The sequence below is a fragment of the Meleagris gallopavo genome, chromosome 12, assembly GCF_905368555.1.
Source record: "Meleagris gallopavo chromosome 12, MGAL_WU_HG_1.1, whole genome shotgun sequence".
NCBI classification, from domain to species: Eukaryota; Metazoa; Chordata; class Aves; order Galliformes; family Phasianidae; genus Meleagris; species Meleagris gallopavo.
Window position 1 is genome coordinate 7,240,480 of NC_139415.1, and position 26,043 is coordinate 7,266,522.

A 26,043-nucleotide genomic window follows, 5' to 3' on the forward strand; every position below is an offset into this window, starting at 1 on the left:
CTGGTAAGTCCATTTAAACCTGTTTAGGTAAGCAACTTTTTCCCATACAGAAAATGCAGAATAGTTTTCAATCCATGTATATCATAGAAGAGAGAAGCAGTGTTTCTCTAACATTTAATCAGCATACGATGGCAAGTAATTTGTCTTTTGAGCCTATGAGTGTTTGCTTACAATGGTAAATAATGAAACTCATGCCAGAACTGTATTCCTATTTTTCTCTGTTAGGATAACTTTACTGGGCGTGTGTGCTTTATATAATTACAAATATTCATACTGAAAAGTAACTATATAAACATATGTTACCACTTAAATTGCAAGAGATTTTAAAAGTAAATACGTTTTCTATCATTTTCTTTTTTTCTGCCCAGCATTTGGTATCATGGAAGTTAAAAAAAAAAAAAAAAAAAAAAAAAGATGGGAGCACCAGCTTCTTGGAGTAACATTAATTGTTTTCTTTTGGCTATAAATCTGAGAACAAAACGATTAAATAGACTGAAGAAGAGGGGGAAACCTCAAATAAAAAGGCACTTACATTTATTGTGTTTTGCAGGGTTCCTTTTGGAAACAACGAATGTCTCTTGAGACTTTGTTTCTTATCCATTTTATAGAGCTCTGGCCTCTTAACAGCACTGCTTTAATGACTTGTTCTTGGGGTTCTGAGTTGGTATCAGCACTCGCCATGAAAACAAGCCTGTTACAAAGAGGTCAGGTTTCACGAGACAGCAATAGACTTGTAGAAACAGATTTTACTGGCACAAGTAAAGTCAGAATTACGAAGAAACCGGAGATTTGCATAAAGAAACAAGATGCAGAATGAAAAAGTATTGAGCTATACTGACAAACTGTGTATAAATTGAAATTGATCAGGAGAAGCAAATGGGGATTTTTTTTTAATGTTTGTTTCTACAATCATTTTTTGTGACATTAATGACTTTTTTTTTTTCTGAAGATTTTGAGCAGTTCTCTGAAATTCTGACTTTGCTATCATTGAAGACTTTATTTCTGAGGAAAAGTGTCAACGGTAGAAAAATGTTATTTAAATATCAGCCTCAATTAATGTTAGATTTTCTAAATAGTATAGCTGAATCTTTTCTTACTTGCTATTGTGATGTATTTTTATTCTATGAATTACTGATTTTCCACTGTTTCTTGGAATCCTTGAGAAGATCACTTCTGACTTTAATCTTCAACCGTGATTTACAGGATGTATTGGAATAAATCATTGAAAAATATGTTTGTTTGTAGAAATGTATAAGTTTGTGTATACTCTGTGTAACATACACAGTCTATAACATATAGTATGTAATGTACTATATACTATGTAGTACATGTCATACTATATATCGTATACATGTATCATATGCCCATATATGAGGTATATCAGTGATTCTGAGGCTTGCGTTATGTTAATCTGTGTGGTTGTTATCATCATTTATTCTTTTTTTTTTTAATATTCCACAAGATTTTATTTTGAAAGTTAAGCAGGCTTACCTGGCTGACTACATCATGCTTTCAATAAATAGGTGATGAACGCAAAGCACTATGTGTTCTCTTACACTGGGGGAATACTCTGCTGCCTCTCTGGATGGACACATGCTGTCTGTGTAGGCAGGGATGGGAACAGATGAGAAGGAGAGGGAGGCAAGTCTGGATGCTTTTATTTTGTTCTTCTGTAGTGGAAAATGGCAGGAAATTGGACAGCATTAAATTCAGCAGAACGCAAAGCTGGCAAGTTCAGGGTTATGGGAACAATCTGATACATGGACAGTTTGTATGAGTTGCACTGAATCACGAAGAACTATAATGCTTTCTTATGATGCTTTCTTTGCAATTGAAAGAAAACACATGGTTAGGAGGAGAACTGTTCTGTTTCCTCTCCTCATCCTATCTCCACCCTATCTCCTGGCAGGCTTTAAGTGTAGGACTTCTGTTGTGACAGCTTTATGCAGGCTGTGGGGTTTCTGTTTGCTTTAAACTAAGTGGTCAATTTGGACTTAACCATGAGATTTATGAATCTGGTACTGTTGAAAACTGAGAGAAGTAACTAAAACTGGAATATAGGGAACTGTGTTAAATTCTGCAGGTGAGTCCAATTCTCTCGGCAGTGAGGATGCAGAGTATGCTGGGGCTGTGGAGTTCCTAAAAGCCACAGCCAAGCATGGGGCTGATTGTGGATACCAGAGCATTTCGGCACTCATCCTAGCAGTCTGTATCACATCTGGGGTGCCAGACCTTGTTTCCAATGGCCATAGTGCTTGCACTATGTGGTGGCAGCTGCTTTCAGATGGTTTTGCTACACAGGGTGGTTTGGTTGACTTGTCAGTCTTTGGGAGGTCTGTTCACAGCACTGCAACGCTTGGGCTCTGGCAGTATGATTAGGAATGTTCATTCTTGAGTGCTTGTGCAACTACTGGAATGCAGTGCAAGAAGAAGGATTTACTCTGACCTGAGGTATTAAATAGCTATACTAGTAATAGGATAGTTAGGCCTATGTTGGGAGTTAGTTTGTGCATGGAGAATAAGCAATTGGGTGATGTCGTGTTTCCTCCACACTCCAAAATTTGATTTTTTTATGCTATGGAAGAGTATCAGATTGTGGGGTAGTAGTGGTGGGAGGGAGCATTCATTAGAATGCTTGGTGTACATCAGTGCTGCATGTGTACTCTGTGCAGAAGAGCATCATTGAGAATGCATTACAATAAATCGGAGGTAAAACAGTTGAAAGAAAGTGAAGTGAGTAGAAGAATTATTTCAACACAAAGCTTAAATATTAAGAGATGGTTAACTTACTAATATTCATCTGTTACATAATGTTTTTTGTAATTTCTACTACAGTAGAAACTTACTTGAAATCCTATATTAAACACATCAGTACCACTGAGGTTATGCAGAGATTGTTCTCTGTGCAGTTGCACGGAGTGGGGATGTGTGAGGAATTACTCATGTTGTGAGATATCCAAAATGAACTGCCTCTGAAGAGCTGCTCTTTGTGTTAATTATGTAGTGAGTAGCAGTAAATAGAGCAATTAATTAGAAGCTTTTGTATTCCTTTCCTTTTAGCTTTTATTTCCTGAGCGTAGAAGTCCAACTACTGATTAGTTTCTTAGGTTTCTGCTAGCTAGGAAGTATTTATTGATCTGCCAATTCAGTTGGCTCAGTTTTGTGAACTCCTGAAGTTTTAACTGCCTGAAATTATAAAAGCACTTGGACTTTTGGTATGAAAGTGTTAATACCTGGTTACAATTATTTTGAATTTTTGCTTTCTTTTTCTATCAAACCAATTGTACAGTACTACAAGCGCTCTTACTAAAGTGAGTGTTTTTAAAGGACTAAAATACGACTGTCAAGAACTGAATGTTTTGGGAATTTTCTTCTGCAGTTGTTTTTTTGTTTGTTTGTTTGTTTTTGTTTTGTTTTGTATTTTTTTCTGTTTTAATGAAGTATTGTGGGGCTTGAACTACTTGTGTTGATGTGAACAGCAATAGTTTAATAGTATGCTTTCAAGCTACACGCCAGACAAATGTACACTTAATTCTATTAGAGACACATTTTATTTTTTGTTAAAACATTTTTATAATGAATTGAGTTAAAATGAAATTATGCTAAGTGTACTTTCAACTAATGAAAGCATGATGTTGAACAAAGTTAATAAAGTAATTAGGTCAGTGTTTCCTTACCTATAGGAAAGCGGACTGTTTGAAGTGTTTTAGGGTATTTCTTCAAGTTGATCTGTGATCTGGAGCTTAGTTTATCTAGGAATTTTTCCACACTTCAGTCCTTTAAGTTATATGTCCTTGTATTTTTATTATTTTTTCTTTTTAGCCATTTCTGCTTTTGAAGTTCAGCCACTTTCAACTGAGGTTCAGGAAGGTGGAGTAGCTCGATTTACCTGTAAAATAGCAGCAAACCCTCCTGCTGTTGTGACGTGGGAAGTAAATCGAACAACTTTGCCTTTATCTATGGACAGGTACGTAGACTTACACATTTCAGGATGACATTCTCTGTGATAATTCTGAGCCAGATACAGAAAGAATACCTGAATACTTGCAATGCCAGTACATAAAAAAGGTTCTAAGTGTGTATTATGTCAACTACTAATTAGTCTAATTATTAGCAATAGTTACGTTGATAGTTAATTTTGAATAGATGTCATGAGTGGACCAGAATCATCTGCTATTATAGATGCAATAGAATCACAGAATGAACGTTGGCCTATGAATTGTTAATGGAAAATTTTACATTCTCAGGGATAGGCAGTAATGGGATGCAGAATAGGTGGACTTATGATGGGCAGATAGTTTAAACTAATGAGTTTGCTTTTACAGATGCAAGGTAGAAGAATTAATATTGAACCTGTGGGGTTTTTGTTATTGTTGTTGTTTTTGAGGGCCTGTAAAGAATTATATGTGCAAAAAAACTGGATTAAATCACTTTAGGTAAATTCTTCATAGGGGTACTCCTCTCTTGAGTTGATTAACTTGAGATGTATAGCCCATTTGTTCTAGCTATTTTCCCTATCCATACTGCATTCATTGAACCTACTTCCATTCTTCTTAGCACCTAGCTTTTGTTGAATGTGCAACTAGTGTGCAAAAGAAGGTAAAAGAAGGTACAAAGAAAAAAACATGAAAATTATAAGAAGTATAGGTGGGTTTATTGCAAATTGCATACCCTAAAGTGCCACTGTAGTGGAAACTATTGCCAAGAAAACTGACCAACCCGAGTAACATGGATGTGGTATCTGCCTAAAGAAGATTGGGATATTTGCTTCTGAGAACTGAGAAAGATCTGCTAGCTAAAAGTATACAGATTCCTCTGCTTTTGTGGTGGCGTTAGTTGGGGAATCTCACCTGTAGTTCAGAAGTGCAGGGAGGTGAGTCATGTATAGAGGGTGTTTCTGAGTCTCCAGCCTGCTGTTCCCAAGTCAGTATAGCAATGGCTGTTCATAAAGTATTCCTTTCCATGATGCTGTTCACTGGTGGAACATTTATCTACATTTCTTTTTTGTTTATGTGGCAGGATAACTGCTCTACCTACAGGAGTTCTTCAGATCTATGGTGTTGAACAGAAGGATGCAGGAAATTATCGATGTGTTGCCACAACAATAACCAGCAGACGTAAGAGCACTGAAGCAACACTGAATGTTATTCCAGGTACTCAGCATGTGAGATTTTTCCACAACATTATTGCCTTACTTACAACATAGCAAAAACACTAAGATGCATTAAGAAGCTGTAATTACCTCTGAACCACTCACCAAAATAATAGTTTTACTTGCTCAGATCCCGTGGCTAAAATATTGTCCTATGTACAATTACTGAAAAAAGGATTTAATGTAAATTTAATTTTAGGCATCATTTTTTAAATTGTCGTATTTTTATTCATATATGATTTATTCTTTGTTTAATTGTGTTTACTTTCTTTGTTCTTTTTTTTTAATTTTTGTTTTTCTCCAAAGCTTCAGACTTAAAGCCTTTTCACAAGCCAGCTATAATAGCTGGTCCTCAAAACGTTACAGCATCTCTTCATCAAACCGTCGTACTGGAGTGTGTAGCCACAGGGAATCCAAAGCCAATCATCTCATGGAGCCGGTTAGGTAGGTCTTAAAATTATAGAATACAACCTTGAGCTTGTGGAGAGGAACTGAAATTGGAAAGGGAGGATTTCAGCAGCTGGTTCCTGTTCTGAGGCATTGTATAGTAGATAGGCAGCCATTAGTAGGTTGGGGTAGGGTGAGTGAAACACTTTCACTCATATACTTCCATGCTGCTGATGAGAACCCTTGAGTTTTTCCAAGGACTCAACTTCTTCTGTTGTCAGTCCTGCACTGCCCGCAGAGCATAATGGACAAGGTGCGTGGTGGGATGGTGACCTTCAGGGATCTGTCAGTCAGAACAGAATGATGGTTGGGTTAGTGAAGATTGGAGTGACTACATCCCACAAAATAATCCTGTAAGTGTTTCTCTACCTATTCTTAGAAGCAGTTTGTGAGTGGGATTTAGGACTTGTATGAGTGGGCAGTTTAGGTTCTGAATAGCCATAGTCAGATCCTGAATAACCTGACTAGAAGGGGAAAAGAAGAAAGGGAGCACAATAATAAAATCAATAGCATTCATCACTGTGTCACATTTTCTGTGAAAATTGCCTCAGTTTCTCCTGACATGTACTTAAATGTGAAAGTCAGGACTATACCTGTAGAAGCAAATCATCAGATGATTTCCTATATTTTATTTCTAGAAGTGGGAGAAATAATGGATTGATTCCATAGCTCTTCTAGGCAAACAAATAAGAAAATAATTACATAACAGCCTAGGTGCTTTTTATAGAAAGAAAATAAAAGAAAACATATGGTAACCAAATACGTTCATTTTGTTCCAAACACAATTTAGGAGATGGATGATCCCTGATTGTAAAGATAATGTGGACATTGGTAGTAATAAACTGTATCTTTGTGCAAGCTGACTAGGGAGGCTAACTGGAAAAATAACATTAATTTTCAGCGGTGATGGGAAATATCAGTTACAAATTACTTACTAGGTAGTGAACCTAACCATCTGAATGGTTAGATACCTAGAGTTAAGAGCAAAGCAAATGTAAGATGGAAATCTCTGAAAACTCATTTGTGATTTCCCTTTGCGTTTTTTTGACCTTTAAACTCTAACCCATGCCTTGGCCATTTAGGCAACTTTCCTTAGATAGGTTATTTAAATACACTGGACAACCTAATAACCACACTTCTCTCACTGTCTCAAATAGACCATAAGTCCATTGATGTCTTCAATACCCGTGTCCTTGGAAATGGGAACCTCATAATCTCTGATGTGAAGGTGCAGCATGCAGGTGTATATGTCTGTCGAGCCACTATTCCAGGCACACGAAACTTCACAGTAGCAATGGCAACTCTCACTGTGCTGGGTGAGCCTGTTTTGACTTCTGCCATGTTTTAACATCTTGCTTTTGTCTTGAGCTGTGCTATATACTGGGTTGAATTTTTGTCTCAAATAAAGTGCACTTAGGGTTATAGCAGCTTGCTAACGTGAAATAGCACTATGGCAACCTTCTTTTGTCAGAGATGAGAAATGTCAAATACTGAATGTTTGAGTTACAAACTAGCAGTTCATTTCCACTTAGAGACAGCAAGGTGCAATGCTACATCTGGAAGATTGACTTTACACAGAGAATCCAGCGACAAAGTGAAAATATGTAATATACCCATGTGTGTCATTAACGGTGTTTTGTAGGCTGGAGTTTAGTTTGCTGTTTGCCTTCACAAATGTATAAACCAGAATGTGTATCAGTGTTGCTTTTTGTGCAGTTCATTTTTAGACAAGTGTACTTTGTTTATATGAAATGTGCTTTCTGCATGGGTTTATGTGTGTTTAAGCAGCCTGAGGAAAGAGGCTTGTGTGTAGGAAAATTCTGTCTTAATTTGAGTGTCCTGACATTTATGTAAGCTTAATTTTTTTGCTTGTTACTACCTATAGCTCCTCCTTCATTTGTGGAATGGCCGGAGAGTTTAACAAGGCCTAGAGCTGGTACTGCTCGCTTTGCCTGTCAGGCAGAAGGAATTCCTGCCCCCAAAATTTCATGGTTGAAAAATGGAAGGAGAATACACTCCAATGGTAGAATTAAAATGTACAACAGGTAAGATTACACTTGCTGTATGAGAGCTGTGCTTGTAAAGGATACACACCCTTAATGAAGATTGAAATGTCACTAACTAAATATAGCCAAACAAAGTGTAACTAAATAAATGTAAATTGGGCATTGAGTGTAGCATTATGGACATTTCCCAGGTAGAAGAAACACAGATCAGTAAATACCCAAAATCATCAGTGAGGATTTTATGATCTCTGCCTGAAGTGATTTTACCAGAGTCACTCTGGATCTACAGTACCGTAGTAGAGACCAGAATCTTAGCAGTTGTTTGAGGCCCATTTCAGTCTTTCTGTGGACTGAACAGCTCATATTAAAGTATGTTAAGAAATGACAGTCTTAAGGTTGTTCTTTTTGCAGGGAGGAATAGATCTATGTATTTGTTTTCACTGTGTTTGGCTTTGCAGCAATAAACATGAATATTGACATGGGAGGTTTTGAGTTAGGTTTCAGGTTGTGAAATTTCACAACTGCACATCCATTGCTAATTGAAAAGTTTGTAAAGTGTAAGTTATTTAAACTCACGAGGCAAATATAACTGATGTTGCATTATGTAGAGCTAAGTTTTTGGTGTTTTTTTCTTCTTTTCCTTTTATTTTCTTTTTGGATTCAGTAAATTGGTGATTAACCAGATCATTCCTGAAGATGATGCCATTTATCAGTGCATGGCTGAGAATAGTCAGGGATCTGTGCTCTCCAGGGCCAGGCTTACTGTAGTTATGTCAGAAGACAGACCCAGTGCACCTTATAACGTCCATGCTGAAACGATGTCAAGCTCAGCGATCCTGCTAGCATGGGAGAGGCCACTCTATAATTCAGACAAAGTGATTGCATATTCTGTGCATTACATGAAAGCAGAAGGTAAGCAGTTTGATTTAAAGTGTATCCATATACTACTTATAGATGTAAGAGCTGAATGTCCTTGCAAAGACTGCCAACTTTGAATGGCTCATAACCAGGGCTGCATCAGAGCATATTGGCATAAAAATCACAACCAACTGACATGCATGGGGGAAAAATGCTTTTGCCAAATCATCTCATTTGTGAGACTGAGTGTTCTTCCAACTCACCTTGTCTGATCACTCTAGTGAACAGATTGTGAAGTCAGGAATGGGCTTTAAAACCTGGAACCTACCTACTATTGTCTGTGTTTCCCTGTTTGTCCTCAAGGAGAAATTCTACGTGTGTGCTTGGGAGGGAAGGACAGTGTCCTGGGGGCTTGTAGTGAGCAACTTTTCCCTGGATTCGGCTGCTATGTCTGGATCACCAAATTCTTGTGACTTTACAGACTTTTGTATATTTTGGAATAAAATGATTGGTGCATTATTGGCTTTAGCTATCATCTCTTAGAGTACTAACTTAACAAGAAGGTTTGCTTTCCTAAAATGAGAAATATTTATTCAAAATTTTAAATTATATAGAAATAACCATGAATGGTTTGCCATGGTCTCTTAAATTTTATAGAAATAGCTATGTAAAAGGGAATGGGTAAATTAAAAGAAAATTGAGGAACTAGACATTTTTAATCACATAGTGCGATGTAATTCTTTAAGTTAAGGAAATCTTTACAGTGATAGAGAGCAGATACTTTTCATAAGCAAGGTATTTTTCATAAAACAGCCAAAGGACCTGAAAATTTCTTTGGTGTGTAGCTTAAACTAATGTTTGTGCTGTAACAGAGCTCTGTTTTCTTGGAAGACTAATTTTCTTTTCTATTTAGTAACTCTCTTATTCAAGGACAAGTCTGCAGATGCAGACTTCTGTATGGAATACCAGTCTGACATCTGTTAAGCAAGAGGACAGGAAGGACAACTTAATTACTCTAATACTGATGCAAAAATAGCTGCCTTTGCTTTTGCAAGTGGGATTTTTCAGTACACAAGAGAATTTTGTCTGAAGGAAGGAAGGAAAGAGTTTTAAAAGATAATGAGGACAAGAGGTGCGGGAAATTACCCCCTACACTTTCAGTCACTGAGGTATTGTGCTCACAACCCCCACTCAAAGCTAATATGAATAAAGTCACACTAGATAAGCAATCTGGGTAATTGTGTGTCCGGGGCCAGTGCAGAGAGCAGGGACTGGGTAACTTCAAAGAAAACTGGGAAACTGTCCTTAGGGAAGCCTGCATTTGTGCAGGAAGTACTCTTTCACTGTAGTGAAAAAGAGGTATCTTCTGAAATTTGTGTTCTGCAAAATTCTTTTGCAGTCTCTGCTTCATTTGCCTGCTTGTACAAAGGCTGTTGTATGTATGTATGTTGTGAAATGAGATTGTAGTTTGGCTTAGTTTTAAAAAAACAAAAACAACACAAAACCAAACAAACAGAAAAATCTGAAACGAAACCAACACACAAAACCAAAACAAAAACAAAAAACTCCAGCTATTTGAACTTTCTTTCTCTATACCTATTTTTTTCATCTTTTAAGACAGTTTTGTGACATCAGTACATAAAAACTTTTTTGTTTGTTTGTTTTTTAATTGTATTATAGAAAAAACATTGCAGCTCAAAGGCTCGTAAAACTGCAGTCACCTGAAAATGGTTGCACTCTAAGTGCCAGTCTGTAGATCTTTTAGAGGACATTGCCCACATCAGAGGCATTCTGCTGCTTCACTGTGAAACAGGTTCAGGTCCTCTTCCCTGTTTGAATTAAAAGAAAAAAAAAAAAAAGTTTTATTGAAGTTAGTTGAAGAAACCAACAGGTGGTGTTTTTATTTTATTTTATGTTTTAATTTTTGTTCTTTTTTAAGCAGAATATTTTACATTCAAATTGGGGTCATAGTAGCAAGAAGAATAAGGGTCTGATGAGCGGGCATGTTGGAGTGTGTTAATTCCTTGTTAGTAATTCAGAAAAGGCACAAAGGGAACAGTGATTGTGGTGGAAGGCAAGCCTTGTTCTCTATTATGGCTGTTTCATTAGGGCCTCTGCATGAGGCCTAGCAATCCATTCAATAAGAGAACAAGTCCTTTTAATTTGAGCTCAAGGATCTTGTTTAGCAGGTCAGAAATCGTGCCTTGCAATTCCTAATTAACAAGCCATTAACTAGTCTGTTGTGAGATGCTTGTAATCTTGTCTAATTAAAATGCTATCAAGTTAATTCATAAATGTGGGAAAACTTAATGCTGGAATTTGCCTTTCGTTTTGTTTATAAATTCAGTTGTGAAGAGGAGGAGCTGGCTCTTACAGAGTTTTGATTAAGTTGACATGCATTTGGTGTGAATTGTTCCTTAACACTGCAGCTTTCACCACACTTATTCCACTTTATGGCCTTCCTCTATAGGAATAAAGCTCAACAAAGACAAGAACTGCTGCTTGCATTGCTATGCATATTTTAATGAGAATTGCTGAGAATTTTTTCTTTTTATTCCTGTCTCTTTCTCTCGCTCTTTTTTTTTTTTTTTTTTTTTTTTTTTTTAGCAACTCATTAAGGAGCAAAATACTTTTGAATCTCATTCTGGGCTATTCCAATTGGCTTTTTTCCAAATTAAAGAAAAAAGTGTCAATCAGATGTACTAGAATTTGCAGGACTAAAATGAGATCCTTCTGTTGAATAATTTCTTTGTTTTGTGTTATTTGGGGGGGTGGAGGGTTTTATGTTTGGGTTTTTTTTGTTTTGTTTTGTTTTGATGGAGTAAAGCCTTTGCATTCCTCCCAGATTGCTATAGTAAGGCTCTGTAAATAGGTTTTGAAAAAGCCTTCTGACTCTAAACAAACAGATTTAGAAGTTTGCTCTGAATTATAAGGCTATTAGAGCTCGTCTGTTGTGCTACTGTATATTGGGCGCAGTTTGTTGTGACTAATTTTAAAAAGGGGTTTAGAGTTGCATTCAATTTCCTGATTCAGGAAAATCCTGCAACACCATTATCTACATCACAGTAAGACACAGTTACTCCTATGCATAAATGAACTCAGCTTAGGAGGCTGAAATAATAGAGGTAAGCTGGATAAGAAAACGAAATAACTTTGTAAGATCTTATAGCCAGATACTGCGATGTTTAGAGATGATCTGGAATTTTTGTTTGTTTAACCCTTGTTTTATGCCAGGTTTAAATAATGAAGAGTACCAAGTGGTCATCGGAAATGATACAACTCATTACATTATTGATGATTTGGAACCAGCCAGCAATTATACCTTCTATATTGTAGCTTACATGCCTCTTGGAGCCAGTCAGATGTCAGATCATGTGACTCAGCACACCCTTGAAGATGGTAAGACAGATAAATACCACTGTTTTTAAGTGAGCGTTTTTTTCACACTGAATAGAAATGTGCAGTCAAGTACTAATAGGTTTCAAGGATCCAGTGGCATCAGTGAGACTTCTAGATACCAGTGATCTAAGACTGAGCCAGCTAATGATAGCAATGGGAATAAAATAATATTCTGACAGAGCAGCACTGTATATTACATGACATCTTTTATTTACATTGAAAGATATTTCATTACATCAGGTAAGGAATCTTTTCGAATTTTGTTGGAAACCTGCGATTTCATCTTTGTGACTTTGTTCCTCCAGCATCTGAAACATGAATTGAGTTGCACGCCCAGTGCAGCTTCTGTAAATTTTGAAGGAAGGTTTGGAATAACAATTTGACATACCAACTCCCCTCCACTTTTCTGTTGTTGCAGTTGTTTGTTATTTGCATTTTGTTTATTTGTTTGGGTCTATGTTTGAGAAGGGCTAGAACACTTCTCTTATGGAAGGTTGAGGAAGCTGGATTTTTTACGGTCTGATAGTGGTAGTAAAAGGGGGAATGGCTTTAAACTAAAAGGGGAAACTTAGGTTAGATGTTTGGAAGTTCTTTATTCAGAGAGTGATCAGGCAGTGGCACAGACTGCCCAGAAAAGCTGTGGATGCCTCATCCCTGAAAGTATTCAAAGCCAGATTGGATGGGATACTGGGCATCCTGATGTGGCGGGTGGCAGCCAGCCCACAGCAAGGCATTGGAACTGGATGGGCTTTAAGGTCCCTTCCAACCTAAGCCATTCTATGATTCCATTAATTGAAGTTTCGTAAAAGACCATACTGACTTATTTCTGTGCCTTGAATTAACTATCCAGAACATCATTGGAATTGATGAACAAATTCTGATAGGATTAAGCTTTGTCAGAATGGAGCACTTCCAATTGTCTGCCTGTCTTGTGTCTCAGTTTCAACTGGGACAAAATTTTATTCTGCAGAGTGTCTGGTATGATGCGATGTTTTGGTTCTAGGAGAAAAACAATGTTGGTAACACACCAATGTTTATTGTTGCTGCTAAGCAGTGTTGTTCAGAGCCTCATCCCTGCAAGTGTTCAAGGCCAGGCTTGATGAGCTCCTGAGCAGTCTGATCCTAGTGGTTGTCAATCCTGCCCGCAGCAGGGGATTGGAACTAGATGGTCTTTGACATCCCTTCCAACCCAAGCTACTCTGTGATTCTGTGAAGGCCATTCTCAATGAAAGGCCCAAGGAGCTGGGAGGGAACAGAATTGAGACAGCTAACTTAAACTGAACAAAGGGATAGTCCATGCTATATGACATCACGTGGAAGAAGTTTTGAAGGAGATTCATCTAGCTCTCTTCTGCTGCTTGGGATGCTAGCTAGGCAGGGAGTGGTGAACAATTGCTTGTGCATCACTAGTTATATACATTTATATTATATATACATTTATATATACATATATATACATTTATATATACATATATATATACACATTTATTATAGACATAATGTTTATATACGTTTATATACATATAAATATAAAATTTTATATATATGTGTGTGTATGTACATATAAATGAAGTGTGTGTATATATATATTTATATAAATTTTTTATATTTTTTCCTGATTCTCTTTCCCATCCCACTGGGAGGTAAGGGATTGATGAGCAAGCTCTGTGGTGATTAGCTACCTGCTGGGTTAAAGCACAACACGTAGCCAGAAGTGACTACTCTCATAACATGGTGGAAGGAAGTACACACAGAGTTCTAACCACTGCTGGGTGTTGTTTAGATTCCTAGTTTCAGCTGCTGCATGTAATGTTGACAGTCACTTTGACAGAACAGTAAGATGTTGACTGCCATCAATTCCTGCTGGCAGTAAGAGAAGAAAATGTTGAAGGCTTTACAGAAAGGAGCTTGCTCACTTTATATTATATGCAGGAGATTGAGAAGCATGAGCAGTGTCAAGCTATTCTTAAAATAAAGAGGAATCTACAAAACTGCTTATTACAAGTACCTCACCATACGTTAAGGTGTCAGATGAGAATGTCACATCTTTCTTTTTCTGGAGCTGAAAAACTTTTGTCCTTTTCCTTTTCAGTTCCCTTGAGAGCTCCTGAAATCAGTTTGACAAGCCGGAGTCCTACAGATATTCTTATCTCTTGGTTGCCAATTCCTGCAAAATACAGGAGAGGCCAGGTGGTACTGTATCGTCTATCTTTCCGCCTCAGCACAGATAGCAAAATCCAAGTCTTGGAGCTGCCAGGGACTTCAGATGAGTACCTCCTTGAAGGGCTGCGGCCTGACAGTGTCTACTTGGTTCGTATTACTGCTGCAACAAGGATTGGCTGGGGAGAGGCATCTTTGTGGACCTCCCACCGAACTCCAAAAGCTACAAGTGTGAAAGGTAATAATGCTTATGTTACCCACTGCCTGGAGATGGGGCCAATTGTGGGCTTCATCTTAAGGCTGCACGTTTTTCTGATAGGTAACAGAAGGATGTGAAACGAGTTTTCCCATTACATGTTCTTATCCTAAGGATATAGGGGAATCGTGTTCTAACTATGATTTTGCGTATAATCTATACAAGCTTATGATTTTAGTATCAGGATCAGAAATTGTCAAGAAATGAATCTGTCTTGTGCTTTATGTGTGACAGCGGAAAGAAAAGCCAACGCATTATTTTTGTGTTGATCTTTGATTGTTGTCACAGGCTGATATTCATGTGTTTGGTATGGTGGTAGGAAACTTTAATTAAAATGTTTTAGCTTTTAGCTTTTGTTTCCAATGATTATATGTTTTTCTTCTGTTCCACATGATTTTAATAAAAAACAAGCAAACCCAAAAAGACAGCAGTTCAGAGTAAAACTCTTCTTCATATCAGGACATTTCACACTGGCAGCCTGTGTGGGTGCACAAGGGAGCTGAGTTGACACGTGTCTGCTCTACAAACAAAACACAAAGTTTTGAGTATAGAGATGGACTTACTTGAAATCCAATTTAAGTTGTTACAGCTGAATTTGGCTTACATTATTATTTACCAATGTTGTATACAAGAGCATTCAATTTTGCATGAATGCCTTGAAGGTATAGATTTGAATTTGTAACAGTATTTCTTAGATTAGTCCTCATCCATCTCATTTGAATTTAATTGAGTTTTGACTAGTATAGCTCTTGATGAAGTGTGATGTTATTGCTATTTACATTTACTCTGGCTTATTTTAAAGCAAGAGATCATTTTATAGACTCTGGATCATCCTCATTTTCTTTTGAGAAAAAGGAATTGAAAATACTTTTAAAAATTTTAAGTAGATTTTATTTCAATTTTTTTTTTTTGAGACGCTGAATTAAAAAACGGCTATTTCCTAATTTACCTGAAATTATGCTTTTAGATTAGCTACAGGGAATCAGACATCCTAAAAAGGAACTAAGTAGGTAAGTACATAAGTGAGCTAGAATCAAAACCTTGAGTGAACTTTTGACTGATGGGCATTCTGATTTTAATGTAGGATTTTGTTAATCTTAAGTATAATAATATTGTGTATATTTCTCTAAAATCAGCACCAAAGTCTCCTGAGCTGCGTTTGGAACCAATAAATTGTACAACCATTACAGTACAGTGGCAGCAGGACTCTGATGACACTGCAGCTATTCAAGGGTACAAGTTGTATTACAAGGAAGAAGGCCAGCAGGAAAATGGACCGATTTTGTTGGATGCCAGCGATCTTGAGTATACTGTCAGTGGTTTAGGTAAGTATAGAACATATTTCTTAACTGTTCTGGAAGGCAATAAATTCAAAGGACATCTTAGGGTTCTTAAATCTTCTGACCTACAAGGCTACTGCATTAGGTTTGGCCATCTATATTTCTTGCAATAAACTTTTTAAACTAGATTTATACCGCTGATGGATAATCCTATCTGTATCCCAAAATGGATGTTGTGCAACACTTAGATAACCGGATCTTGTCAATCTTGCGTAAGTTAGAAGGACACCCAGCTGCATGCCACAAGAGACAGAACTGGTGGTTAGTAAATACCCATCTTTTTAGTACTCAGTTTAATACTTGATACTTTAGTTTTTGGGTGTTTGTGCTTGGTCTAGTTAACAGTGAAAGATGAACACAAAGTACCAAAGATTTTTCTCTGGTGTTTCTAGGCTACGTTTCTGTTATTTGTAGCCTTTGTCATGGCTATACTGCCCAACAAGCATCGCTCACTTTGGCATGGCTATAGAACACGTTACTATGAATTCCTAAAAATATTACTAGGATACTGAAATAAAATGAACTAAAAATGCCTTTAAGTATTAATGGGTTAGTAACATGCACAGGGTACTAGCTAGTAGCCTCTCTGCATGTTCTCCTTTATATTTCAAGTAGTACTGGTAAATATTTGCAGAACTAAACACAAATATTAGAACATGGAGCAATCCTCTTGTAGTCTTTCAGTTGATCATCAGACTGTTTCCTCCTGTAGCTCTTGCATTCTTTATCAATGCAAATGTCTTGGTATCACTCCTTGTAAGAAGGTGCTTCTGTTTATATATAAAAAGCTGCATTTTTTTAATTTAAAAGATGTGACCTATAATGTAATCAGCAAAAGTAAAATAAGACTTGACACTTAGTATTTGAAACATGTTGAGAAAGTTTACTTAGGAGTAACGTGGAGAACTGAATTATCAGTATTGACCTGTGGTCTTAGCTAAGTCAAATGGCCTCTTGACTGTGATCAGGCAATACTCAACTGCTGCATACAGTTGAGATACTTTTTTAGGGGAGATCATAAGGGAGAGCATTCTGGTCTGTTAACTGGACAACTGGCCATCTGTGACCATTCCTACCCAGAGCATCTGGCAGCAGCTGATTGTTTAACAACAGAGCATTGGCTTGGCTTGGAAGGTTGTGCTGTCTATGTGTGTAGGGCACAATTTATTTATTTATTTATTTATTTTTTTACTTCTCATTATGCAGTAACTAAACAATAATTTAATTTAGGCAAATTTATTAACTGTGTAACTCCCATCATGGGAATTGTTCAGTGTACTAAACCTCCTCAGATTGAAATACTGTTTTACAGAATTATATTTAAAATATATTATCTGTATGTTTTTTATTGTTTTTTCTTTCCAGTAAGCACGCAGATAGAGGACAAAACGAAAGCAAAATGAGTTTGAGGAGGTAGAACTGTCACACAGTCATAGTGTTACCCGAATTCTAGGATGTATGGATGTGGAAGATTCACATGCTTGAATTAACCATTCAGTCATGGTGCATAGGATGTTTGAAGTGTTAATTCCTTGCCTAAATTCTAAATATCTACATATGATGACCAAAACAGGACACATCATATAATCTGATTGCCCTTCTTTATATTTTTAATGTGTGTAATTTATGATCCCATAAGTTAGACCTGCTGAAGAGTGTGTGTTTTCATGCAACTTTCAAGTAGACATCAGCTTTTTTATTTTTATGGAGCATATAGAGTTATTTGAAATAACTGTGTAAGTTTATTTATTGTTTTCTTTTTAAAATCTTCTTTGTAGCATTTATAGAAAAAGGCATTAATTGCCACAACTACAGAAGACTCAGTTGGCACAAGAAATTTGATCAGGTCATGGTTTTAGACTGCAAAGGTGATTATGTATGTTGAAGCCTGGGAATTTCACACATATTTCTCATGGAGATAATACCTGTTTGATTGCTGTATTTGACTATTGAGAAGTCAGCTGTTTGAAAAACTTGTGTGAACTAAATAATTTCTTAGAAAACAGTACACAATCAACCTTATTCTTCCTGTAGTAGCTGTACCTGTGGAGAATATAGTAGGTAAAATGATTTGCAGTATATAAAATAACAGAGAGTGTAGCAACAACCATGCAGAAATAAGGGACTTGATTTGCTTTTCTTTTTATTTCTTGTAAATAATCTAAATCATTTAACTAGGATATTTTACTAAGATATTTCTAATTAAAATATTGCCTATTGGGAAGTGGCCCTGAGATGAAGCAAGGGAAGCTATCGATTTTGGTTTCTGACTGTGGTACACAATCTTCACAAACTGGACAGTGGCTTTGAGAAGTAATGTTCTGCCATCTATTTGCCTCTTCTTTGGATACTAAACTCACGGAGTCACAGAAGGGTGACTAATCAATGAATGCTAATCAATTGGCAGCCTCTTTAAAATAAAGGACCTTTAATGTCTTCATTATGAGCCGTATGCGTTGATAGAATATTGCAAGTGTGAGATCTTAAGGGGCAAGGTGTGTTTAGTGGCTTCATTTTCATAGATGTTGGATAACATGGTCACATGAAAGGTTATTTCTCATTTGGGAATGCTTGTAGATGCTTTTCATGGCAAAATTTGAGTACTTTCTCATTCATTCCTGTTGCCACTGAACAGTTTGTCATGACATAAGGCTGCACTACCATTTCCTTTCCTTTTGCTTAGTTAATAAATTGCAGGTAGGGTTCTAGTGAAATGTGGAGCATAACAATAAGTATCTGCTTGGAATATTTTGCAGATGTTGATTCACATGGTTGTCAGTTATGCAAAATCTGTATTCAGGGAAGACGATTCACTTTGTGGCAACTGAAGTGCATTAGAATGTCAAAATTCATGATTTCTTAACAAAGGAAATGTTAGCAGTGATACTGGAAACATTGTTGATGGCATTTATTATTGGTAACATTGGTGAATTACTGTTAAATGACTTGCAAATGGCTACTGGACCCTTGATAGAAGGACAAGGCTGATAAAGCAGAAGCAGCAGTGGCCATGTAAACGGTTTCAATGATTGAACGTTATATATAGCAATATAAATATTATGCTGTATGTTTTAATTTGTTGTTTTTTTTAACCTTACATTTTGAGAACTGATCTCTTCTGCTCTAGAGTAAGTCTACCCAGTTACTTCTGTCTATTTTTTAACTGGATTATTTAACGTGACAGTCACAAGGTAAATAGAATTAAATGATCTGATGAGAGTCAGGGCTGCCTTTCTCAAAATAAATATTCACAGTTTCACACAGACATTTCTTTGTGTTAAAGGTCTTGGCATTTATTTTTCATCAGTGAGCCATTTCCTAGTCCAGTGTAAAATTCCATTATCACTTCAATTTGCTACAGGAACATACCCTTCAGTGCATACCATTCATTTTTGACGCTATTTTTAATTCCTCCTTTGCTTACTCCTGCACTAGAAAGTTCTGACTTTTTACTTCCAGTCTGGAGAAGAGAAGGTTCTGGGAAGATGTCTTTGCAACCTTTCAGTATTTAAGAGAAGCATTTTAAAAAAAGACTTTTTACATGGTCTGATAGTGATAGTACAAGGGGAACTTTAGTCTTTAAACTACAAGAAGAGAGATTAAGATTAGATGTCAGGTTGAAATTCTTTACTCAGAAGGTGATGAGGCACTGGCACAGGCTGCCTTGAGAAATTCCCCATCCCTGGAGACATTCAAGGCTAGGTTGGATGGGGCTCTGGACAGCCAGCCCAAGGCAGGGATGTTGGAATCGTTCAGTCTTTAAAGTCACCTCTTCCCCAAACTATTCTGTGATTCAGTTCTAGGCAGACCGTTTTTCTTTGTGAGATTTGTTGAATCTGCTATTACAGATTCTGTTTGTTTCAGCATGTATATGTTTGTTCAGAAGTTGACTTTTCTTGGTGGAGGAGTTCATTTGGGAATTTTCTTGCATGAGTTTAAAAGTAAAAACCAACCAACCAAACAAAAAAAGGAGTATCCATGGAAGCCATATGATCATTAGGAGGGTAGAAGAGCACAAGAGGGGCAGTAGCTCACCCATTATAGGCTTATATGGTTTGCTGGAACTAGGAACTCCTCAGAGGTAAGTGCTACTGCTGATTGGAATCTCATCCCACCAGCTATATCTAGACAGATTAAAATAAAATTTAGCTTCTTGTTTAACAGATTCAAGAAAGCAAGAAAGCACAACCCACTGTGATGCTGTAACACAAGTTCATTCTTAAAGTTCCCTAGAGTTCTCCCCTTTCGAACTTTAATTAAATTAGAAAGACAAATTAATTAGTTATTACCATCCTAGTAACAGCAATGCTTTTTTACTAATTAAGTGAATGATGATGAGGGAAATGCATCATTTTCTTGTGCCATTAATACCTTCTACACCTGGAAAAAAGGGAGGAAAGAAAGAATTCACTCTGCAAATTCATCCTTCTGTAGTTGCTGTCTGGACACTGTAGCACCTTGCGTGATGGTAGTTACAGTGAAGATTTCAGAAATTTGCACTTAGGTGACAAGGCTCATGTGGGATTTCACTAAATGCTCCTGAAACCCCGAGGCAATCAGGTTGTGGCAGGGATGTGTACACCTTAGGTGCTCTTTTGTTCCTGTTGCACACAAGATGATATCATGCTAAATAACCGTTTTCAGCCAGAAACACCTTAGGGGATGGAAAAACTGGTCTGTTAGCTTCAGTGAAAACACCTTGAGCATGAGAGCACACTCAGCTTGGCCTTTCCCTGGCATGGCCCCTCCCAGGAGAGCCTGTGAAGTGCTGTCCTGTGCTTGGGCTGCAAACCTCAGAGTGCTGCTGGCTCCCCAGGGCCAGGTGCTGCAAGGCTGCGGGAGATGGACAGAGCCTGCTGGTGGTTTGTTGAGCATGAAATTGAGTGTATCTGCTTTTATATTTGTGTGTATGTATACATACACGTGCATATATATAAATACTACAATAATAATTGTTAGGTGATTCTTGGGAGGTGTGCAGACACTGCAGGCCTTCTCTCTGGGATAGCTTCTTGGGGTTATCTAAAGTTGCTTAACATGAGGGATATTGCAATCCCTTGCTGCTGCTTCTGATATTCCAGTTTTATTATACTTAATGGCTTCCTCCTACTCAATCCAGTTCTTTTGGAGAATATACTTAGGTTCTGCCAGACTTGTTTATCTAATATACTCAGTGTTATTGGAATGTTTGATCTTAATCAGCAAAAATACCATGCTTCTGTGGAAACTCTTCAAGTCCTACCTCTGTTGTTGCAGAATGGAGAAATGTGGGAAAATGCATGTCCTTCCTCAGTTGGACAAAATGTCATAGTGCTTTATGAGGGTGTATTTTGTGACCCTGCATGGTCTCTGCTCTCAGGAGACGCTTGTGCTACAGAATTAAACAGCTACCTCTCATGCTTAGCATTCCTCCAGAGACTTGCTTGGCCTTTAGTTGTTTAATTTCACCTGGATCTATACAGATCATTTTATAACCATGATTATAGCTAAGCTTCAGAGCAGCTCTAAGTCTAGAGCAGCAAAGACAAAGTGATTCTACAGTCTGTAGAATATAAAAAAAGACAGCGCAAAGAACTTCTCCCATGAAGCTGTCAGATGCGTGTCACCCAAGTGCCTTTTCAAATAATTTCATAAAAGCACTTTGGAAATTTCATAAAGCAGTTGATATAATAGTCAGATGTGACATAGTGGTTTGTTTTGCATTCTATTGCAGTTGTATGTGCAGGAAGGTGTAAATTTTAGCTTTATTGCCATCTTTCTTGTTAAGAACTACAAATGTTGTAATATTGAGAAGAAATGCTGTATGAGCATGTTCTTTTATTTTTCAGTTTCAGAGTGTGACTATCACTGTGTCCAGGTCGTTATTTCTAATAACTGGGGCTGTAATTTCAGTTCCATCCTGGGTTTTGTTGGTGTCAAAATGTAGGCTTGCATATTTGTATCTGAAAATTATGGGCCATCCAGAACTGCATATGTGAGAATTGATATTGCTATCTGGTTATAAGTCAGTATGAAAATTCAGCTTGAGATTCACAGGTGAATTTCAAGGAGCCTAGCATTTGAACAGTGTAGTGAAAGAAAAAACACAACTCTTCTCACTCAGTATACTTTTCATTTTTATTCTTTTATTTTTTTGATTCTTATTTCACATTTAACTATTTCCAAATTCTAGTTGATGAAGTAGAACCCAGTATTGCAGAACACCTGTATTTTTGCTGAAACAACTTTATGTTGAGTCAGACATTCACTTTGAAATTTTGATTTAAACAAGCTCTAGCTGCCTTTAAAAAAAAGATAAATAAAAATTGGTAATGACAATAGTTCTTAATGAAGTACAACTACTACGGTTTTTTCTGCTCACAGTACCGGATGATGGTACTGTGTGCTGTATGTACTGGAACCAGTATATTTACACTGCTGCGTTGTGAAAAGTGTCTAATAGCTCAGTAGGTGACCAGGACAAATATTATCATTTATTAGCACTGTTTACAGCTGGGTCAGTTGAGTGTTTACTCATGCTGATTACATCCTTAAACTAAACCTCTTATCTGTCAGTTCTCCTGATTGTATGTAACAGGCTAGCTACTACTACTTATCAGTTAAAACATGAGGGATTTGCAGGGCAAAGGGAGGAGGAATTGGCCAAACTGCACAGGAATAAAAGCAAAAGCTCTAGAAGTAGACTGGGCATGTTTAAAAGCAGCCTTTTTCCGTCTGTGATCTCCTACTCTTTTGTAGACATGGCGATTTATGTATATTTGTATTTAACAATCCCAAACTCTCGGGCTAGTCCTGCTGTGATGATGTGCTTCTACTATATGTCAGTAAATGAGAGGGACACATTCCTTACTTCATAATCATAAAGGGCGGACCTGTCACCACTTTAAATGAGTCTGTCTTCTAAATGCAGACATGGCATATGTGCTTATCATTTTTTTCCTTGTTCTCTTTTCCTGAATTTATAAGGGAAGGGGGCAAACCCCTTATGATTAAAAGAGGCCAGGGAGTGGGCTTTGCTACATTGCATCTTTTCTTTTTACTTGCAGAATATCAAAGCAAGTGCTGCTTTGGAAAGTTTTTGTCCCTTTTTTATAGAACCATACGATGTTGTACAGGCTGTAAGTGTACGTGGAGATCAGATTTTTTTTTCCTAGTTCTGTGGTTGGAGTTTACAAGCTGGTGCATTATGTTTTGTTTCAAGCGTAGGACAGTGCTGGTAATTCCTCTGGACATATTTGTAGCATTTCTTTCCAGATCAGATTTATTGTTGCTGAATGCACAGAACCTTGGCAGGAGCAGAGAAGGAATGGAATCTTTGTTTTGTGCTGTGCTTTTTGGTTAAGCAGTTGTTGGTCCGCCGTACAGCTTGATGTGGAGCAAAGCAAGCGAGTAGGGAATATCAGGAGGTTGGACAGTGCAAATGCACTGAGATAGGAGACTGGACAAACTGATTTGCAGACTGACCCAATTCCTCAATTTTGTCCCTCCCTTGTGAAATTAAAATACTAAACTGCTCCGTTTGGATGAAAAATCAATTCATCCAGGTTATAAATTGAATTTTTACTAAGCAAAACTGAAGCTTGCCTTTAATTGTGCATGCTTTTGTCAGAGCTTATTGGCATGGCATCCATTACAGCAATCGTGTCTCTGGCTCCCACTTGTATGTACAGCAAAATGGGAATCTTAGATAAACATCAGCTTGTTTTTTACTCCAGGGAGGCCAGTGCTAACATTGCACACTTACTGTGCAGTTCAAGTGCCACATCTGTAAAAAAGCAGTGCCTCCCTTCCTGAGCAGTTCTGCAGTTACAGTTCTCTTGCATTGTGCTCTATCACATATTTGTCTCACAATTATGTATTTTCAGTTGAATTTTAGTTCTCAGATAAAAAGATTACTTTGATTATCACATTCTTTCTCATAGTACAGCCTTCGTTAAATGAATTTGATTTATTGCTTCTTTTTGATTTTAAATGGCATCTTTAGTAAACCTGCCAGTGTTGTTGTTTTTGAAAGTAAATGTTATTTTCACACAGTTTATTTGTAATGGAAGGCTTTAATTAATGTTTGGTATATTTGTCAGTCTTAAATTACCACCAAATCTCTCAATAGTTTACTGATTCAGCCAGCAGACAATTTAATAGGTGCCAAATACTGAAATCTGCAACATCTGCATTAGCAAAGTAACTGTTTTGGTGTTAAAATGTCACCTGTGACAAAACATGACAAGTGCTGGGTAAGGGGAATCTCTGGGCTTCTGTGAGTAAAATTCAGAGTCATTACATTGTTCTAAAGCAAATGGAGTATTATTTGTCCATGTGAGCAGACAAGTAAGGTCTCTCTTAGTTAAGGTCTTTCAGAGAGAGGTAGATTGTGTGCTGGAAAAATTGCCTGGCTTTTTTTTTCTTTATGTAACCTTCTTGAAAGTGCTCCCTGAACTACTGCAGTTTGAATCATTTGTCTTGGAAAATGGTCCTGACGTTCTCATTTGACCAGGTCTTAACTTTTGCAGTAATCCATGTTAACTTTGCACACCAGTTGCACTTTAAAGGTGAGGGACGGGAAGGGAGGAGTGCAGAATGAGATTGAATGTACTGTATTTCAAAATAAGTGCTAAGAACAGTTAAGCCTGGCTTTCCAAAGAGACACTGGTAGTTGTCTAGGTGAAGGAAGTTTTGTTGTTTCCTGGGTTGATGCCTTGCAATAATTTGGTAGATGAAAAACAGTATACAGGCTTTAGTAAGGCAATGGTTGAGATTGTGTTCCAAGGGTTCACTCCAGTAGCACAGAGAATTTCTGCCTGCCTGGTTTTGGGGAAGGCTTTCTATCTCTTTATCAGCTGCCTCCATATCTGAGTTGGATGCAGTGTTTTTCTCTTGGGACATCAGACTAATTGTGTTGCAGCTCCAAGAAGGGGAATCAAAGGTGCACTGCAAAGCACTGAAAATAGGAACGGGGGTTGTTTATGTTCTGTCGAGATAACCTGCCCACCTCTAGTGCAGCAAACTGTGTCTTGTTAGAAGCATTTAAACTTAAAATGATCAGAATTTTGCAAGAAATGCTCTGTGCTGTTCTGTGTTCTTGGGGTAGAAATTCCACCATTTAAAGCTAACCCTGTGTGGGAATTGAGTTGGGAAATTGGGTCATGTTCAAGTAGTGTTTCCTTGTTGTTTTGCTGGAACTGAAGGTTGATATTTACTTCATGAGAAGGATGTATTGATCACTATTGAAAATATTTACAATTTGTTCGATATAAAGAAAAATCCTTGGAAAAACCCTGTTACTTTTGAAGAGCTTCAAGTATTATAACCAGTCCATAATAACACATTTTAACACCTATGTTGTAAAAGTTACTGGTAAATAATGACTAATTAATCTATATTTATATAGATATATATCTATATAAATCTATATATTATATTTATCTATATCATATTTCATTTTTATGATTGGAAAATACAGTTTTAAAGGGAAAAAAGGGAAAGCAGGTAAAATAGCAGACACAACCAGACAAATAGAAAACAACGACAAAACAGCAACAAAAATAAATCAAACATAGTGGACGGAAACAAGCAAAAACGATCCACGTTGGTGTTTTACAACCTTTTTAAATCTAAACAACAGTTAATTTTTCTGAAGTGCGAGGATTTGTCTCTGAGAGACAGCATTATTTAATTTGCTGCTTATTGGACTTCATTAGTAAAATACTTAAGTCCTGGATTGCAAAGAAAATGCTCCTTGGAGAAGGCTTAGAGAAAACTCCTGTTATAGGAAATTAAATCAACATTGTCCATTAATCATACTGCATGTCAACCCCCAGACCTCTCTTGATTGTTCTTGGTGAATGTGAGGAACCATTAGATGTGTGAGGTCCTTAAAGGTCTGAGTAAGTCAAAGGGGAAGAGTTTAAAAAAATGCCAGTGTTAGCACATGAAAGAGACTTCAGAGTGGACAGAAGAAAACATTTGCTGTACAGGGCTAGTTACATTTCTTCATTTTTTCCCCCGGTGTTTTTTTATTGTTTTCTTCCTTTGTTTAACAAAAATCCAGATGTTGTGATCAAAATGTTAACATTAATTTCTCCTGTGTTTTTTTCCTTTTCCTTTAACTTTTTTTTTTTTTTTTGAGTTGTGTCACTGCTTTTGATAAACGGTGGTTTCCTTATGAATTCATTGTTAGTGATAAATGCGCTTCTAGGGCTGAGCTATGCTTTGTGATAACTTTCCTGCCCAGAGAAACACCTTAGCTAGAGGATATTTAGATATTTAGCATTATTGCTAATAGAAATATTTCTCTATTTTGAGAGATGATGCAATTGTGAAAAAGCCAATGTTTTTTTCAGGCTGCTGAGAATTGCACTTTTGTGGCAAATGAAGGGAGAGTGTGTGGGAGGTGGAGAAAAAGCAGCCTTGTGTTGGAAGAAGCAG

The 26,043-nt window shown here is 37.1% G+C and overlaps 1 protein-coding gene across 1 annotated transcript in view; it reads left to right on the plus strand.

Moving 5' to 3' along the window:
- PRTG (protogenin) overlaps positions 1-26,043 on the plus strand; it is an 88,055-nt gene that overhangs the window by 29,960 nt on the left and 32,052 nt on the right. Inside the window, exons 3-11 of the mRNA XM_085233975.1 lie at positions 3,823-3,967; positions 5,020-5,153; positions 5,459-5,596; positions 6,757-6,915; positions 7,485-7,644; positions 8,270-8,517; positions 11,698-11,862; positions 13,955-14,260; positions 15,415-15,603. Of these exons, the coding sequence (XP_085090101.1) occupies positions 3,823-3,967; positions 5,020-5,153; positions 5,459-5,596; positions 6,757-6,915; positions 7,485-7,644; positions 8,270-8,517; positions 11,698-11,862; positions 13,955-14,260; positions 15,415-15,603 (1,644 nt within the window). The remainder of the gene's footprint in view (positions 1-3,822; positions 3,968-5,019; positions 5,154-5,458; positions 5,597-6,756; positions 6,916-7,484; positions 7,645-8,269; positions 8,518-11,697; positions 11,863-13,954; positions 14,261-15,414; positions 15,604-26,043) is intronic.